The sequence below is a fragment of the Nannospalax galili genome, unplaced genomic scaffold, assembly GCF_000622305.1.
Source record: "Nannospalax galili isolate Female #2095 unplaced genomic scaffold, S.galili_v1.0 scaffold11, whole genome shotgun sequence".
Taxonomy (NCBI): domain Eukaryota; kingdom Metazoa; phylum Chordata; class Mammalia; order Rodentia; family Spalacidae; genus Nannospalax; species Nannospalax galili.
In genome coordinates, this window is record NW_008330735.1 from 7,080,764 (window position 1) to 7,099,003 (window position 18,240).

At 45.0% G+C, this 18,240-nt stretch overlaps 2 protein-coding genes across 4 annotated transcripts in view; both read right to left on the reverse strand.

The window, feature by feature from the left end:
* CUNH11orf91 (chromosome unknown C11orf91 homolog) overlaps window positions 1-6,769 on the reverse strand; it is a 42,287-nt gene extending 35,518 nt beyond the window's left edge. The window contains exons 1-2 of one of the 2 annotated variants that reach the window (XM_017802902.2): window positions 6,262-6,769; window positions 4,861-4,986 (exon numbers count right to left, since the gene is read on the reverse strand). In XM_017802902.2, coding sequence (XP_017658391.1) covers window positions 4,901-4,986; window positions 6,262-6,769 — 594 coding nt within the window. In that variant the 3' untranslated portion in view covers window positions 4,861-4,900. Of the gene's footprint in view, window positions 1-4,746; window positions 4,987-6,261 lie in introns of those variants that run through there. The other variant, XM_008851646.1, reaches the window with a different exon arrangement.
* A 7,983-nt stretch (window positions 6,770-14,752) lies between these two features.
* Window positions 14,753-18,240, reverse strand: part of Cd59 (CD59 molecule (CD59 blood group)) — a 31,094-nt gene continuing 27,606 nt past the window's right edge. For both annotated transcript variants that reach the window (XM_008851629.3, XM_008851635.3), the window contains exon 4: window positions 14,753-16,621. In XM_008851629.3, the coding sequence (XP_008849851.1) occupies window positions 16,407-16,621 (215 nt within the window). In that variant the 3' untranslated portion in view covers window positions 14,753-16,406. The remainder of the gene's footprint in view (window positions 16,622-18,240) is intronic.

The window sequence follows — 18,240 nt, forward strand, 5'->3', positions numbered from 1 at the left end:
AGTGTGAATGTACTGGCAGCTGTGTATGGGCACTAAGCAGTCAGAGCTTACCATCCTCCATGGCCTGCTGTGTCGCCTCTCACTCCAAGAACACTAGGAGAATGACTTGGAGATGTAAGGGGGTCAAAATCCCTCAGAAGACATGCCAGGTGTCTTTGTGTTGTTCAGAGGAAACGAGAGAGAGAGAGAGAGAGAGAGAGAGAGAGAGAGAGAGAGAGAGAGAGATTGAGAGATCACTAGGGCCTCTTTTTTGGTTTGGGGTTGTTTTGTTGAGCTATTAGGGGAAGTTGTATTTGTGTGTGTGTGTGTGTGTGTGTGTGTGTGTGTGTGTGTGTGTATACAGGGAGGCCAGATGAAGACATCAGGTGCCCTCTTCTATTACTCTCTGCCTTATTCCCTTGAGACAAGGTCTTTGGCTGAACCTGAAGCTAGACTGACTGGCCCACAAGCCCCAACAACCCTCCTGTCTCTACCTGAACCCCAGCACCAGGATTACAGTCACTTGTGGCCATGCCCAGCATTTTTTATGGATGCTATGGATTCAGATGGGTTCTCATGCTTGCACAAGTACCCTCACCCATTGAGCCATCTCCCCAGCCCGTTTTGGTTTTTTGGAGACATTTTCTTGCTATGTAGCCCTGCATGGCCTAGTACTGTGTGGGTCAAACTAGTCCTAAACTTGTTGTGATCCTCTCGCTTCAACCTTCCAAGTGCTAAGATTGCAGGCCTGAACCACCTGTGGGGAAGGGACTTGCCTCTGAGTCCTATGTTTCTCATTTGGAAAATATACTAAATGGGACCTGTCTCACAATACATCAGGGAGAATTAATGAGATGTTCTGGCCAACTGCAATACCTGAGCACTCTTCTGATATAGCCTGTGAAGAACTTTCTTGACTCCGGTAAGGTAATAGACCACAAGTCCCCTGGGACATCTCTGTCTCCATTTGAGTTCTGGGCTGGGATTTCTGGTTGCCTGGATGATGCTCACTTATTTACAATAAGGTTCTCCAGCCCCAATAGTCAATGACCCAGAAGCCTGAAGTTCTCAGGGAAAACTAGAGCATCTTTCATAGCAACTAGCACAGTCAAGGAGTAGAGAGAGGATCCAAGTCCCTGCCAACGTGGGATGATCCTACTCAAGGGACTTTTTCTTTCATTGATTTGGCCTGCATAGTGTTTTGGAACCATTCTGAATTAGTTGTTAAGACTGAGAAACCAAGAAACCTGCTCCCTGTGCCCACACACCAACCTTGACAATGACTGACTGTACTCAGAATCTGTTGCCTTTAACATTGGCCTCAAGCCCCACAGCTTTCCAGTCCTACCTGGCTCCCATCTCCCAACTCCATGGTTTCCAGTCTGGCCTTGGAGACATGCACATCTGCATCCTTAAGCTGGATATTGCTGCACAAACCCATGTGCATGTATATGCAATTCCCAGGGCTCCCACCACCCCCATTTAAATCACTCCCCAGCATCTGCACCACACACAACTTCCTATTATCGCAATGTCATTTGTGCTTCCTTCTAAACCAGTCTCTCCACTGAGAATTAGATATCCTGGGCCATGGTGTTTCTGTGTTATCCAGAATTTACTTTGAAAGCTCAATCTTTAGTCCAACTGTGTAAGGTGGAAAGTGGGGTGCTGCAGAGGTGTTTAGGTCATGAGGGTCCCACCTTTGTGTATGAATTAATACATCTGTGAAACTGGCTTGCGGAAGTGAGTTCCATCTCCTGCTTTTTCTGCCACATGAGGACACAATATGGACCATTCCCCAGTCCCTACCCACCCACACCTCTCAGTGCCCCCACACCTCAGGCGATGTAGCATTTAAAGTGCCACTTTGAAGGCAGAGACCAGGCTTCTAACCTATCCTATCAGTGTCTTTATCTTTGGACTTCCCAGTCTGTGAAAATGTGAGGAACAATTTATAGATCTCTGTGGAATTCTGTTCGAGGAGTTGATGAAGACACCATCCCTCTTGCAAATGCAAGAATGCTACAGGAGTAATTCCGACCCTCTCCAGCTCTATCGTTTTTTCTTTCTCTCTCTCTCTCTGTTGGACTATTCCTTTCAGAACACAAACATGCAGCTCTTCCCATCCTAACAACAGTCTTCTCTGATCACTTCCTATTCTACTGGCTATGGCTTTAGCCAACCCAAGGAGTGAAGAGCCTCCATCGACCTCTTCTCAGCATCTCTTAAAATTACCCCATTCAGGCCTTGGTCCTCCCATTCAACTAAAATTGCTCTCGATCACCAATACAAAATGTATGCTATTAAATCTGAGTGGACTCTCAGGCTTACCTTATGTTGTGTCAGCACTATTTTCAAAAAATATTTATTGGGAAAAGGGTGCACAGTTGCTGTAGCACCTGGCAATTTTCAGGAGTCAGTTCTCTCCTTCTAAAATGTGAGTCATGAGGATTGAGCTCAGGCTGTCAGGCTTGGTGGAAAGCATCTTTTCCCACTGAGACATCTCGCCTGCCCTGTGTCAACATTATCTGTCAGAGCTGGTCACTCTCTCCTAGTTTTCTTCAGTCTGTGTCACACACAGCTGAAATATTTTTAATAATTTTGTGCACATAACAAAGTTTCACAATGGGGAACTTTCCACTTGTGATGTTAAGTTAGTGCTCAAGGTTTCGGATTTTGGAGCATTTTGTATTACAAATAGTTGGATCAGGGGTTCTCTGTCCTTTTTTCCTCTACATACACTCCTGCAGGGGTTTCATGTGATCTTATCGTTTAAAGATATCTACCTGTCAGTAGCTCCCTAACTTCTACTTCCAGCCCAGGCCTTGTCCTGAACCAGCCACAACCAAACAGCCTCCCACCAGATTTCTAGGAGACTCAGAACTTCAAATTCAATTTCTGATCTCCCCAGAACTTGTCTGACCTGTGCTCTTATCTCTGACCACAAAAACTACCCACACCAATGGCCTGTTCTCAGCCACATGCACTACAATCAGCATAATCTTTTTGGCTGTGTTACTGATTACTGACTGCTCTCCACGCTTCTTTGCACCACTGGCAGTCTACTCACAGCAAAGCAGCGAGGAGAATCTGTAGCCCTAGATTATGCTGTACCTCCACTGAAAACCTCTAAGGACTCCCTTCACTCCACAAGGACCTTGTGTCCCTGTCTTGGCTCTTAAACCCTACATGAATGGACTCCTTTGCATTCACCCCATTACTCCTCCCTCACACCTTCTGCTCTTCCATCTGGCTTGTTTACTAACTCTCATAAATGCTGCCATGTTCCCTTTGCACTGGCCCTTCTGCATGGAACATCCTCCACATACCTATGTTCATCAATCACTTCCAAACCCTGTGTAAATGCTACCTTTTGCAGAGGCATGGTGGCACATGCCTGTAATCCTAGCACTTGGGAGACGGGGGATTTGGAGTTTGAGGTCAGCCCAGGCTACATAGTGAGACTCAATCTCAAAACAATAAAACATGATATATCTTCAAAGAAACCCTATTTGAAACTCTATCCTGTATTCCTTAGGACCTGTCTGGGTAGCCTTACCCTACCCTGCTTTTCCCCCCATTAGCTTGTCATCTTCTATGATTCCAATCTTGTGATTTATTTAAAATACTTCGGGGGGAGGGGGGCCTGGAGAGATGGCTCAGCACTTAAGAACACTAGCTACACTTGCAGAGGACCTGGGTTCTGTTCTTAGCACCCACATGGTGGCTAACAACCATCTGTAACTCCAGTTTCAGGGGATCCAACACCTTCTTCTGGCCTCCACGGGTTTGCACATAAGTGATGCAATTACATACATGCAGGCAAAACATTCATACTCATAAAATAGAAATTAATTAACTAAAATATTTCTGATTCAGCTTTTCTCCATCCCCCATTCCAAAAGCCTAGGTGAGAATCTAGGCATATAATAAGCACTTAACAAATATTTCTTGAATATGTATACAAATTCTTAAAAAGGCATGTCTTTGATAAGGTTATCAGAGTTTTGTGGTTAAAAATAATTTTTTTTTTTTTTAAACAGGGTCTCCCTGTAGACCCAGCTGGCCTGGAACTCACTACTGTAGACCAGACTGGACTCAATCTCACAGAGATCTGCCTGCCTCTGCTTCCTGCATGCTAGAATTAAAGGCATATGCCACCAGGCCTCGCTCAAAAAAATACTTCTAAAAACAAAAACAAGACAAGCACTTCCAACGACTAATGATGTTGGGAGGGAGGGAAATTAAGTCTAGGTTTTTTTTTTTTTTTATGTGCATGATTATTTTGCCTGCATGTGTGTAAGTGCACCTGAATTGTACAAAGCCCACAGAGGCCAGAAGGTGTCAGATCCCCTGGAACTGGAGTTACAGTCGTTAGCTGCCGTATGGGTGCTACGAATTGAATCTGAGTTTTCTGCAAGAGCAGTCAGTGCTCTTAGCTGCTGAGTAATCTCTCCAACCCTCAAAATTCTAGTTTTAGTTCTAGTCCTTCAAGACTCTTTCTGGCTGAGATACAGCATCAGAAGCAATATACTGCCTGTGCTTGCTCCCCATTCTCTTCTACACAACAGTCACCCTGGTTTATATGACTGGCAGTGCTGGGTCCCCTGCTCTGGTCACAAGAGACTCTGAAAGGCAACCCAGACAGCAGTTTCTATACCCCATGAGGGAGATCCCAGCATTGGCACAGAGAGACTATGAGGTTTACCATGCAATGGACACAGTATGTCAGCACAGAGGAGAGAGACTATAAGGTTTTCATGCAAGTGGACACTGTATGTTGACTGCATTCTGGGAGCAATAATAACAGTAGTAAATACAGAACAGAAAATAACCATCTTTGAAATGACAACAAATAGGACACATTATCTAAGCACTAACACCTAAGGAGGTGGCTGCCCAGCTCTGGAGGGGCAGTTCCTCAGGAGAAAGAGGCTGACTTTCCAGGTTGCCTGGTCATCTTCAGTCCTTGTAACTTTTCATCTTTCAGCGCCTTCAGGAATTTATCTGCAGGGGAGCAAAACAAACTGAACTGTAGAACGGCAGAATGGCTTTTTTTTTTTTTTTTTTTTTTTTGGACAGGGTCTTCCTATGTAGTGCCAGGCTATTCTGGAATGCTTAATCCTCCTGCCTCAGCTTCCTGAGTGCTGACATTACAAGTGTGTGCCACCTTAGCTCTGAGAAAGAAGCTCTAACACTTCCAGAACAAGTTTCTGAGAAACAGTTGTGAACCTAAAATTTAACAGCACAACATATCTACTTATCTTACAAGAGAATATATACTTGAAAAGGTCAGCTCTTCTAGGGACTGTTTTTCTCACTTAGCTATGTGAAAGGATATGCCACAGAGCATCCAATGGACTGGGGACCATTCTCGTGGCCATGCAGACCTAAGCATATAAATTATTTCATACTTCACCTCCCTGTGTGACAGAGGGGGCCAGTTTAACCTGTTGTATAGAACAGCTGGAATCATCATTCCAGAACCATCTGCCCTCCTCCAGAAGATCAAATGCAAGCCTTACAACAGGTGATGGAAAAGAATTAGCCTATAGCTACTAACTACTGTGCAACCGGTCTTTCAGGAAAGACAGTTGGATATAACTGCCTTATTCTCCAATAGGGAGGTATCAGTTCATATACCAGAGGACCCTTGCTTCCATCAGCACACTTGGCCTGCTGGCCCTGGTTCAACTCCCTAAGACCACAGACCCAAGATCAAATGACAGAGTCCAGGATCCTAGCCAGAGGGCTACAGAGCTACAAGGTCCAGGTGATGCTACCCAGGAGCGCTGCAAAGGGAATGGTCTGGGTGAACCAGGTTGGGGCAATTACTACCTTCCTAACTGATCTTCATCTACTTCTCTCTCCTCCCACCCACAGACCCCAGTTTACTTTATCTCTAGAGATAAAGGCAGTCTGTGGTGGGCTGGGCTCCAGATTACAGAAATGGGGTATTATTGTGCAGGAAGGTCAAACTCAGGATCTGGTACTAGTGGGTGGAGTTCCAGGTGTGAAGACTCAGAGCCTAAAATACCTCCCAAGAGTGATCCCCTGAGGGATGGAGTTTAGGACTTAAAGGGCTGAGGAAGTTCAGGTATGTGGTTCAACAGGGGTCGGTTGAAATCCAGCACGTGGGGTCTGGACCTCTGGAGGAAAGATTTGGGGTGTGGGACTCCTAGGGCTGGGGACTGGGCCTGAGGGGGACATTCAAGGGCAGGACGTGGAGTCAAGCAAGGAACTGCTGAGGTTGGGCTGGAATGGTATGGAGCAGACACGCACAGCGCTGGGAGTCGAAGCCATCCCCAGTGATGGTGAGCAGCTCCAGTTCCTTAATCTGGATCTCCAGCTCGCACAGCTCCTCCGGGTGGGAGGCGGAGGCGAGCCAGGGGGTCGTGGGGCCGGGGACTAGGGCGGAGGCTGCCACCTCGGGCCCTGGAGGCGGCGAGTAGAAGAAGCGTAGAGGCTCGTAGGGGATGGAGGCTATGCCGGATGGCCAGGGGGGACATGGGCGCTCGGTGGGGGGACCCAGGCCTGGAGGCGGCGGCGGCATCACGGCGGGGGGTCGGAGCCCAGCCACTCCGGCCTCTTCGGCGCCCCCGCCCCCCCCGGCCACGCCAGCCGCTGGCTCCCCGCCCGCCTTCAGAGGCACGAAGAGCTTCTTCCAGATGTTAAAGTCACTAAGCAGAGACGACGAGATGCCGCGGTCGTAGAGCGACGGGAAATAGAGAGGCGAGGCCGGCCGCTGGCTCATCTTGGGGTTCTGGCTGCCGCGCCGCCCCTTCGGCATCTTTTGAATAGGAGGCTGCGTGAAAGGAACCCCGCGCGGGGAGACACGAGCCAGGGCCCGCGTCTAGGAGTTCCGAGGTTCCACAAGCCACGCCCCACAGAGCGCGGCCACACCCCTCGCTGTGGCACCGCCCTGAGAAGGCGGGGCTTGGGGGCGGCCACGCCCCCGAGCCCAATGTCTCTGGGCCAAAGGGGCCCCCTGCAAGCCACACCTCTCCTCTCCGCTCTGCCAGCGGCTACACTGTCCGCTCAATAGAGCTCGTTCCCATTCCCGCCCGGTCCCTAAGCTCCTCCCACTGCCTTTCAAGTCTAAGGGCTGGGGGCAGCTCTCAGATCCAAAGACTGCGCACCACGGCCAAAGGCAGGAAACAGGGAGCTGGCCAAGGCTTAGAGAGAAACTCAGCTTTGCCCTCCTTCTTAGCAGGGAAAGAAAATATTTACTAACAACCTGTCATTGGCTGTCTTCATTCTCTACAGAGGACTGGTTGGGAAGGGCTTTTTTTTTGCTAAATTTAGCAGTGTTGTGGAAGATTCTGGAAAAGGGGAGGTGGTCTGGATTTGTAATATCTTTGACAGTGTTTTCAGTAAAACACGTTGCCAGGAGCTCACAGGAAACTGAGCCACCAAAAGGAAATCCTCTTGGGCCCACCTCAAACACCACACCCATTCCTGAGGATAGGCTTTGCTCAAGGGACACGGACAGCTCCTTCCTATGAGCCTGGGAGTATACTTTAGCCATCGACTAGGGGGAAATAAATCTTGAGAGCTTCTTCACAGTCACTGGTGTGAGTGAACATGGATGGATGGGGGACAATCAAGCTCAGTCAGCCGTAGCTCCAACAGTGAATGCTGTGTTTGTGTATGTGCTATGTATGTGTTGGGGCAGTTATCCAAACTGGGATGGTGGGCAAGTTGTTTGTTTCTGTTTTTTGAGACAAGGTCTTGCTAAGGAGCCCCAGCTAGCTTGGAACTCAGTATGTAGCCTAAGCTGGCCTTAGACCTCCCTAGTAGATCAGGGTGGTCTCAAACTTACAGCAGTCCTCCTGCCTCTTTGCCTGCTGGAATTACAGGCAAGTATCACCACCTGGCAGGTTGTTTGACTTGTCATTTTTCTATAAAATAGAGATAAGTAGCCATAAGTAGTGGTGCATACCTTTAATCCCAGCACTCAGGTGGCAGAAGCAGGCGGATCTCTGTGAGATGGAGACCAGAGTTCTAGACCAGCTAGAGCTACAAGGAAAGGGGGGGTGGGAGGGAGAGAGGGAGGAGGGAGAAAGAGAAGGGCCTCCTTTGAGATAAGACACCCCCCCATGTTAAAGAGGAAAGGGTGTTTGACTACCTAAACAAGATGAACCTGTGCCAAAAGGTGGACAGAAATACATGGTAGGTACACCTAAGGAAATAGGCTAAGGAAGTAGGCTGAGTAACTGTCCCATTAACCAGATATGTATTTATATACAACTACCCCAACTCCAATTGTTGCCAGATGTCACTGCTGAATCTGTGCAGTTTCTGCTTCTGACTCAGAAAGGATAGCCTTCCTCTCCCCACTTTCCCTCTTCCTCCAGGTTTGTATGCCTTACTGTTTTCTAACTCTAATAGTCTCCAAGTTTCCCTCTGCATCTGTTTTAAAAACTCTTTTATCTGTGACACCAAGAACCTGCTCTTATTTTTTTTTGTTTTAATTATTTGAGACAGGGTTTCCCTGTAGCCCCAGCTGGCCTAAAACTCACTATGTAGACCAGGTTGGCCTTAAACTCACAGAGATTCACCTGCCTCTGCCTACTGAGTCCTGGAATTGAAGGCATGTACCACCATGCTGGTTTAAGAACCTGTTTTTAGAAGGGACCCTTGTCGGGGTGTGGTGGTGCACACCTTTAATCCTAGCACTCTGGAGGCAGAGGCAGGCAAATCTCTGTGAGTTCAGGGCCAGCCTGATCTACAGCTGGGGCTACAGTGAGACTCTATCTCAAAAAGACCAAAAAAAAAAAAAAAAAAAAAAAAAAAAAAAAAAAAAGACGGGGGCGAACCCCTGTGTCCCTCCATGGCTAGGCCAAGGCTATCTTCCTGGAGTCTGGTTTCCCACCCCTCTTGTGGCAGTAGAATGGCTCTCACTGGGAGTTGTTTGGGCTATAATCTGAGGGAAATACTATTCTTAGAAACACAGAACAGCCATTTCTTTATTCCCCCTCTGAACTGACCATTGTGCTAGTGGACTTGGTGGCTCAGGCATTCCCACCTTCCTTACAACTGCCACTATTTCAAGAAATTTTCCCCAAAATGTAGTCCAGCCTTTGTGCTTGTTTTCCCAGATAGATGTGTTCCTATGTACTTTTAGATGAAGCAAAAATGAAAATAAACAAATTAATGAAACTGAAGCCTGAGAGGTAGCTCAGGGGAATAGGGTGTGAAGAAACTTGGAAGGTCAGACATCTGGGTAAACCCCATCAACCAAAACCAACTAGTTTGGTCTACTTCTTCAGCTAGGCCCTGCCTCCCAAAGTTTCCAGAACCTTTTAAAATAGCATCCTTAGCTGAGGCCCAAGTAGTATAAACATCAGCCTGTAAGGGATATTTCACATCCAAACCACAACGAGATTGAAAGCTCGAGAGTTAAGTTCAGAAGGAGCAGAGCCCAGGGCAGCCTCAGCACTCAGGAGCAGGAAGGAATCAATAGGCCCTTCAATATGGCCATTGGGGTAGAGTTGCTGCTGTTTGGCATCCCAGTGGCTATACTAATCACAGCCCTTTTCCTTTGCTTCCTTGACTCATAGAGGCTGGAAAAAGAAAATACTAGCTTTGCCCATCCCTCTTGCTGCTAAGGTCTACAAGACAGTTCTAGCCAGAGGATATGCTCAGAAGAGAGTTGGGAGTTTTCTGGGAAAGATCTTACTTTCCCAGATGGAAACATTTGAATTTTCTCTTCATCGTTTCTTCCTGCCTTGATCTTGAATTCAGTGCAGTAAGTTCTGTGATCACTTTGTACTTCTGAGAGAAAGACCAAGAATACCAACTGTATTTGTTAGGTTTCCATTGCTATGATAACCACCATGACCAAAAGGACTTGGGAAAAAAGGATTTATTTGGTTTACATGTCTCAATCAATTTGGTTTACATGACTTAGGTAGTTCTCATGTTGGTATGATCTGATACGGGGGCCAGAACTAAAATTTTGAGTTGTAATTCATAAATATTACTTGTATGAACCTGATAAGACCTGGCACATAATAACTTTTCAACAATGAGTGTAGTGGTTGGAATCTGAGGGGTTATTTTCACAGTACTAGGGTTTGAATCCAGGGCCTTTTATAGGCTGGACACGTGCTCTACACTCAGCTACATCTCTAACCCTTTCATTTTTTATTTTGAGACAAGTTTTGTTAAGTTGCCTAGGCAGGCCTTGAAGGCTAAATCATCCTGCCTCAGCTACCTGGGCAGGTTGGATTACAGGTCTATCTCAGCAAACCTAGCTCCAACTTGCAAGCTTATTTTGTGCACTATCAGTATGCCAGCTCACTTAAATTTTCTCGATTTTCAGCATGAATATTATTGCCCATACCCAAACCCAGCAAGTGTTTAAAGATTACAGATGGCACCTGATCTGACTGGCGTGTCAGGGGTTTAAGCAGCTCTGCCCTGGGGTTCAGTTATCCTTATTATAACCCCTTCTGCTATTTTCTGGTTTTTGAACTTATTGGAAAAGTTTCTATTTCTTGCAACCCAAACTCCTTGACTGAAACAATTACTAGTGAAAAGGGTTAACAGGATGAGAATGAAGCCACCATCCTCCCTGAGCTGTGGGAGGCAGTGAAATTAACTGAAGAGCCTGGGCATCTCATCAGTGGCAATGATGTGACCTGCTGCAGTGGGGATTTGGTTCTTTGCCACTTGGCTTCTGTTCCCCTCCCTTTTGGTAACAGAATCTTCAGTTACCTTTTGGAAAATTATATCCATCCTTTTAGTCTTGGGGGAACTATCACTAAAAGCAGCTCCCCCAACCAAAAAATAATGGGCATGTTCTCCTGGAGTTCCACCTGAGTAAGGTTACCCAAGGAATAATAAAATAATTTGCTGTTGAAATTGTGCGTCTCTTAGGTATTCAGCCACAAGCAAGACAACCCAACTTCAAGTAGTATAATCAGTCAGATTTTTTTGCATAAACAATCCAGAGATAAGTAGTTGCTAGCTTTGGCTCAGCTGCTCAAAAATGTGTGGGCTGGGGTAGTCTTTGGTGTGCTGGTTTTGTCAATTTGACACAAACTACAGTCACCTGAGAAGAGGGAACCTCACTTAAGAAATTGCTTCCACCGGATTGGCCTGTGTCTTGTCTGTGAGGCATTTTCTTAACTGCTGATTGAAGTAGGAGGGCCCAGCCCGTGGTAGGTGGTACCATCCCAGGGAAGCAAGCCAGTAAGCAATTCCCCCATGGTCTCTGCTTGAGTTCCTGCTCTGACTTCCCTCAATGATGGACTGTGATTGAGACATGTAAAGTCAATATAAGGCATTACTATCTTATGTCCACATCTAGGTTTCCAGAGCCAAGAGTAACAAAGGTGAAAACAATAGCCTGAGGGCAGCATCTCAGAAAATATATACCCATTTCACAGTCAAGGAAGCATGAGTCTCCCAGTTCAGTGCAGTTTGGCCCCTGCAGGGCAAGAGCTGTTTTTCCTTCTGCCAGGAGGCTTGGACCTATGTAGCAGCTGGGGAAAAGAAAACATCCTTTTGTCCACTGGAGAGAGGATGTAGGCACTCAGTGTGCTCATCCTTCTTAGTCCCGAGTAATATGTGTAGAACGGGAAAACTTAGTTGAAAAAAATAAGACTATCCATCAAAAAATTCATTTTGATAATGTAAGAAACTTGAAAAGTTCACTTCTGTTTATATCAGTCAGTGGGATAAACATGATTCACTGTACATCTGAGGCCTCAGTAGTCTTAACAACTCTGTCTTCTGGTATGTTAAGCAGCTTTCTGTGACTGTGACACCACCTCTGAGATAAATACTTTATAAAGGAAGAAAGTTTATTTTGGCTCATAGTTTCAGAGGCTTCAGGTATGGTTGGTTGGCTCCATTGCTTTTAGATCTGTGGCAAGGCAGAGCATCATGGTAGGGAGTGTGTGGCAAAGCAAAGCTGTTTACCTCATGACAGCCAGAAAACAAAGAGAAAGGAAGGACATGAGGTCCCAATATCCCCTTCAGGGGCGTGCCCCTCAGTGACCTAACTTTCTTTAACTAGGTCCCATCTCCTAAAGATCTTACCATCTCCCAATAGCTCTATGGGGTGGGGACTAAACCTTTCATACATAAGGTTTGGGGAAACATTTATGATACAAACCATAGCAGGCCAATAACTAACGTCTATTATAGCCTGCATGCTACTTCTAATACTCTTCACAAGTGCATTTCCCTTCAAACAGCATAACAATCCCTAATGTAGGTGCAGAAGCCTAAAACAGAAAGTTGAGGATTTTTTTTTTCCATTTAAAGCAATAAACAGAACTTGGGATGTAGCTCAGTTTGTAGAGGGCTTGCCTTTCCTGCCATGAATGAATCCCTGCGTTCATCCCTAGTACCTAATAAACTGGGCATGGTGGCACACATCTGTAATCCCAGCACTCAGGAGGTAGAGGCAGGAGGATCATATGTTCAAGATCATCTTCAGCTATACAGTGATTACAAGGACAGTCTGTGATACATATGACTCTGTCTCAAAATGTGTGTGTGTGTGTGTGTGTGTGTGTGTGTGTGTGTTTAAATAGACACATAGCCAATTAATGGAAGAGGCAGGATTTGAACACATTTCCAAATATTAAACCCACACACTTAACTGATGTTATCCGGAATTGTCTGCAAAAAGCAGTGGGCATTTAGAAACAGACTGTGACAGATGGTGTTTTGAAATGATCTTGTTTACAGAAGGCCTGATTGATGTCCTGCAAACATCACACTCTTGGCAAACTTTTCAGTAGCAAGCAGATGCACTTAATGTTTTCTTTTCTAAACAGAGACAGACATTGATTTCTTCAAAGTAAAAAAGCACCAGGGTCCTATCCCAAGTTTCCTTCACCATGAAATACACTAAAGACTAAGCAAATAGGCAGGGTAGAGGGAGGCTGACCTGCAGAGCTCACTGGGAATCCTGTCATCTTATTGCCTTTTGTAGTTCCAACTCTTTTTAAAGATTTTTGTGTGTATGAATGTATTGCCTACATGTAAGTGTACCCATGCCACACAATGCCTCAGAAGTCAGAAGAGGGCATCAGAACCCCTGGAACTGGAGTTTTGGATGGTTGTTAGCTGCCAAGTGGGTGCTGGGACTCAAACTTGGGTACTCTGCAAGAGCAGCTAGTGCTCTTAATTGCTGAGCCATCTCTCTAGCCCCAGCTCCAACTCCTATAGAAGGTGAGATGGAAGCACAGATGAAAATGTACTTAAGGTACAGAGAGTAGGAGCCCACTTGATCTTGTTTCACACTGACTGTAAGATAGCTCTGGCTTTGCAGAGCAAGCAGGTCTTAGTGAGGATCATCTAGCATCAGTTTAGATGTTTATAAGCAGCAGAAACCAGTATAAGCTAAAAGGCTTTGAAGACTGATAAAGGACTTACTTTGAGCAAGATAAATCACTTGACCCTATGGAGAATGAAGATGCATATATACATCTGGACATATGGTTCATTCCTTCAGGAGGTTCAAATCCAAAACATGGAGAAAAACAGAGTTAGGCAGGCTCTTATTTTGTCAGGATACATAGAATGTTATGCATGGGCAGACTCCAAGGATACAATAGGAATTTGCCCATACCTTGAATTGCAGTACTTCCAAGAATAAGTTGGATATTGGTCAGCAATCCTTCAGGGTATATATGGGTTCTATTTGCCAACCCACGAGTCTATCTTGAGCCCACAGCTCATCCCCTAAAGAAGACCCAATGGAATTGTCACTACCTAGCCTGGTACTGAACAATAGTTTCTGTGAAATTGGAAGATGGTTGGCTGTCCACTCATCTGGCCTTGGCAGACCTGCCTGTAGGTCCAGGCACCCAACCCATAGTCTATGGCAGGAGTACAGCAACTTTTTGCAGAAAGAAACCTCAAGGCTAACGGTCATTCATATGACCCTGGATGATTTTAACTGACCAGTCTCCCCTCTCCCACCTAGTAGCACCAGGTTCTGACTTTAAGAACTACCTTTTCTTGGGCAATCAAGATAGCTCAGTGGGTAAAAATGCTAACCTCCAAGCTTGGTTGCCTGAGCCTGATCCCCAGGTCCCACATAGTGGAAGAAGAGAACTTCTACAGGTGTGTTGTGGCACATGCCACATGTGTATGCACGCACACACACAAATTAAAAAATTTTTAATTTATTTTTATGTGAGTGCAGCCATGTCATGCAATGCCTGCAGAGGCCAGAAGAGAGTGTTGGATCCCCTGGTACTACAGTACAGATGGTTATTAACCACCATGTGGGTGCTGGGAATTGAACTGGGGTCCTCTGCAAGAGCAGCCAGTTCTCTTAACCTCTGAACCATCTCTCTAGCCCTAGTTTTAAATTACCTTTTCCCCAGTGAACTCTGGCTAGGAAATGGATATATGATCCAAGATCCCAGTCAGGCAGTCTTACACTGGAATTTGTATCATAAGACAGACTTCAGGAACAGCAAAGTTCCTGGCTTTGGGGAGTCTTGGATGCATTTCCTCCCATAAAATTAGATATATTTATTTTCTGTTTAAGGGAGCCAAAATCAGGTTTTGTTGCTTAAAACTTAATGAATTCACACTTTGCTCAGCCAGGGGCTGAGATCTGATCATTTGTCTTGAAACAGAGAACGAAATAAAGATGGTATAAAGAAAAACGCTGAACTGAGAGAAAATAGAGTACCAAAGTGATACAGGTGACTCTGCCCAGCATTTTTTCTCTTTGTTGCTACTATGCGCACACTGTATAAGCTGTTCCCCTTCTGGTCCAATCACCACACTCATCTATTTGCTTAGATTTTATTTTGAGAAAAGCATCATTGCATTTTTGGCTAAAATTTTACATAATATACTTGATTCATCTTACAGATAACATAATCAAGAGAGCTTTTTCTTATATAATTAATGCTATTTTTGGATTTAACATCATTTTTGAAGAGTTTTTTATTAATGAAGAATTCCTCCTTTACAAAGGTCAGGCTGTGGGGACCGAATACAGTCAAATCCTAAGATATGGTTTAAGTTTATGGATCTTGGAAATTAGTCACTAGCATCCACAGAGAAAAGGAGAAACTTGGACTCTTGGGAAAGAGGCTACACTTCCCAAGCTCCATCACTTCTGACTATGCCAACAGCCCTGGCAAATGTACTTAATGTGTTCTGTACTGAATCAGCCATGAGTCCACAAGCTGAATGCAGGCAGGCAAAATGTGCTGGCTGGCCTGCTATTAATGACATCAGGACATCTCAGATGGCAGCCCCAACGTCTAGTCCCATTGCTTTCATTGTATATGAGCACACATCTGAAGGGTCTTCCTGCTAGCAACATTTAAAATAAGCATGCCCAAAACTCCCTGTCGCATAGCATAGAATGTTCATTATTTAATTATGTGTAGAAAAGCCAAGATAATCCCCTTTTCTAAGAAAAAGAGAAGGCATAAATTTAGCACACCATTATTTTAGGCAATTAAATTCTTCTAGTGAAAGCTAGAAAAACCCATACAAATTTAGAGATGTAAGAAAAAAACTCAAATTGTAGCTACCTGTACTTCTCTAAAAATAATTTTGTTGCTTCGTTCCTTCCTTTTCCCTTCTCTCCTTTCTTCCCTCCCTCCTTTCCTCCTTCTTTCCTCTTTCTATATTTTTATTTTTTTAGACAGGGTCTCACAATATAGCTCTAATTAGCCTGTAACTCACAATGTAGGCCAGGCTGTCCTTGAACTTATGGAATTCCTGCCTCTGCCTCCTGAGTGCTGGGATTAGAGGTGTGTACCACCCCAGCTGGCTCAGATCTTATGTTTCAATGTCCCACATCACTAGCCGAGAATAGAATAGTGAATCCACTCAGTCTGTATTAAGAATCGCACTGCTTGGCCTAGGAGTGAGATTCAAGGGTAAAGCACTTGCCTGCATGCTTAAGACTCTGAGTTTGATCCTCAGCTTTGTTTAGAAAAAAAAAAATTATTGCTCCAGACTAATAGCACACATCTGGAATATTCAGCACACTAACTCAGGAGCTGTGAAGTTCATGAAAGCATTCTATGTATGTGACTGAATGTTGGAAAAGAATTCTCTTAGCACAGCTACTCCCAAAGGTACAAATGACACTATTTAACTACATCTGAGGAACCAGACAGATACCCCTGAGGATTACCAAGAACTCCCTTAAGCTGTCACTACCAAGTAAATTCTTTAGGGCTTAGGAAGAGGCCTATAACCTACTGCACATCCTTCTCCCTAAAACTTCTCTCTCCAAGGGGCCTTCCCTGTGCAAAGGATGGTCTTCCAAGTTACTTAGATCCCTTTTTCTTATCCAAAATGTTCCAGTAAAATTTATTCTTATAGTTGGAAAATCACAAAGGCTTTAGAGTGCAGCAGCAGCAGGAAATGGGGAAAATAGAGAAGGAAGGAGCTTAGGAGAGTCCCTCTTGGTGAAGGGCTTAGAAACAAAAGTTCCAAATGACTGCCAGAGCCGAGGTCACCAGCAGCACCATCTTCCCAGACAAGGAGTCTGCATGGTTCTTTTCTTGGAGTTTATCATTACACATGTCCTCCTGGCAGCATCTGTATTGCATCTTTGGCAGTTCTAATCTGGTCGAAATGAATTCGAAATTACAATCTGAAAATTTCCAGCACTGATGATACGCTAGCTTTCCTGTGGAGAGACACATACAGGGTCAGAAGTCATGCGGGCACAGTTCTGAACCTGCCTTCAAACCTGCCATTCTATGCCTTAGAATTTATCTTGTGGAAATAAAGAGGTTTGGGCAGAAATAGTCCTCCCAACTGGGGCATAGTAGGGAACAAGTAAATGATGGTATACCTCTAAATGGAAAATTTTCCATAAAACTAAAATCTTGTCAGAGCCAGTATAGTTGTGTATGAGTATAGAGGGGAGAGCATAGGCATTTCTATTGTTATTTATTTTTTATTTTTATTTTATGTCTTTATTTGCCTGCATGTATGTAAGTGCACCACATGTGTACAATGCCTTCAAAGGTCAGAAGAAGGCATTGGATCCCCTGGAACTGGAGTTATGGTGGATTGTTAGCCACCACATGGGGACTGGGAATCAAATCCAGGTCTTCTGCAAGAGCAGCCAATGCTCTTAACTGCTAAGCCATCTCTCCAGCCCTAATTCCCACTTTTAGGGTTTAGTCTAAGAAATATAGTTCTATTTGTAGAGCAAGAAGATAAAAAACAAACTCTGTTAATGAAAAGGTGTTTGCTACATAGTGATGGGGAGTGAGGGAGACATTGCCTCATGTCTATAAAGAGAGGTAAGATCAAGAACATGGAATGATTTCAGCACTTGGGAAGCAGAGGCAGGAGGGTCTTTTAGGTCGAGGCCTGGTTTCCATAGCAACTTCCAGGCTAGCCAGGGCTAGCTACATGTGAGATTCTGTCTCAAAAGAAGGGGGGGGGGCATGTAGGAGGAGCTGGTGGGAAGGAGGGAGGGAGGGAGGGAGGAAGGAAGGAAGGAAGGAAGGAAGGAACAAGTGTTGGTGAGGACACTGAGAACCTGGAACCCTCTAACATTGCTGAAGGGAACATAAAACGATGCAGATAACTTGGAAAAATTTGACAGTATATCAGTTACTTCTTATTGCTGTGACACAAGCCTGAAATCTAGGAGGAAAAATTATTCTGACTCATGGTTTCAGAGGGTGCAGTCCATGCTGACTTGGCCCCATGCATTTCGGTATATCATCATGGTGGTAGGAGTGTGTGAGGGCAGTTCTTCACTTCTTGGAGGACAGGAAACACAGAATGTGACAGGAAGGAACATTTGAGATTTGGCTTCTAATAGGCATGCTTCAGTGTTGCATATATTAGCTATTTTTATATTTTATTTTATTTTTTATTTTATTATTTTATCTATTTTTGAGACAGGGTCTCCCTGTAGCCCCAGCTGGCCTGGAACTCGATATGGAGGCCAGGCTGGCCTTGAACTCACAGAGATCTGCCTGTCTCTGCCTCCTGAGTGCTGCGATTAAAGAAATGTACCACCATACCCGGGCTCATATTAATTATTTTTTAAAAGCTTAACAACTAGGGCTAGAGAGATGGCTCAGTGGTTAAGAACACTGGTTGTTCTTGCAGAAGACCTGGGCTCAAATCCCAGCACCCACATGGCAGCTAACAACTGTCTGTAACTCCAGTTCCAGGGGATCCGATGGCCTCTTCTGACTTCCATGGGCATTGTACAACACAGGTGCACTAACCTACATGCAGGCAATACACACATACACACAAAATAAAAATAATAAAATA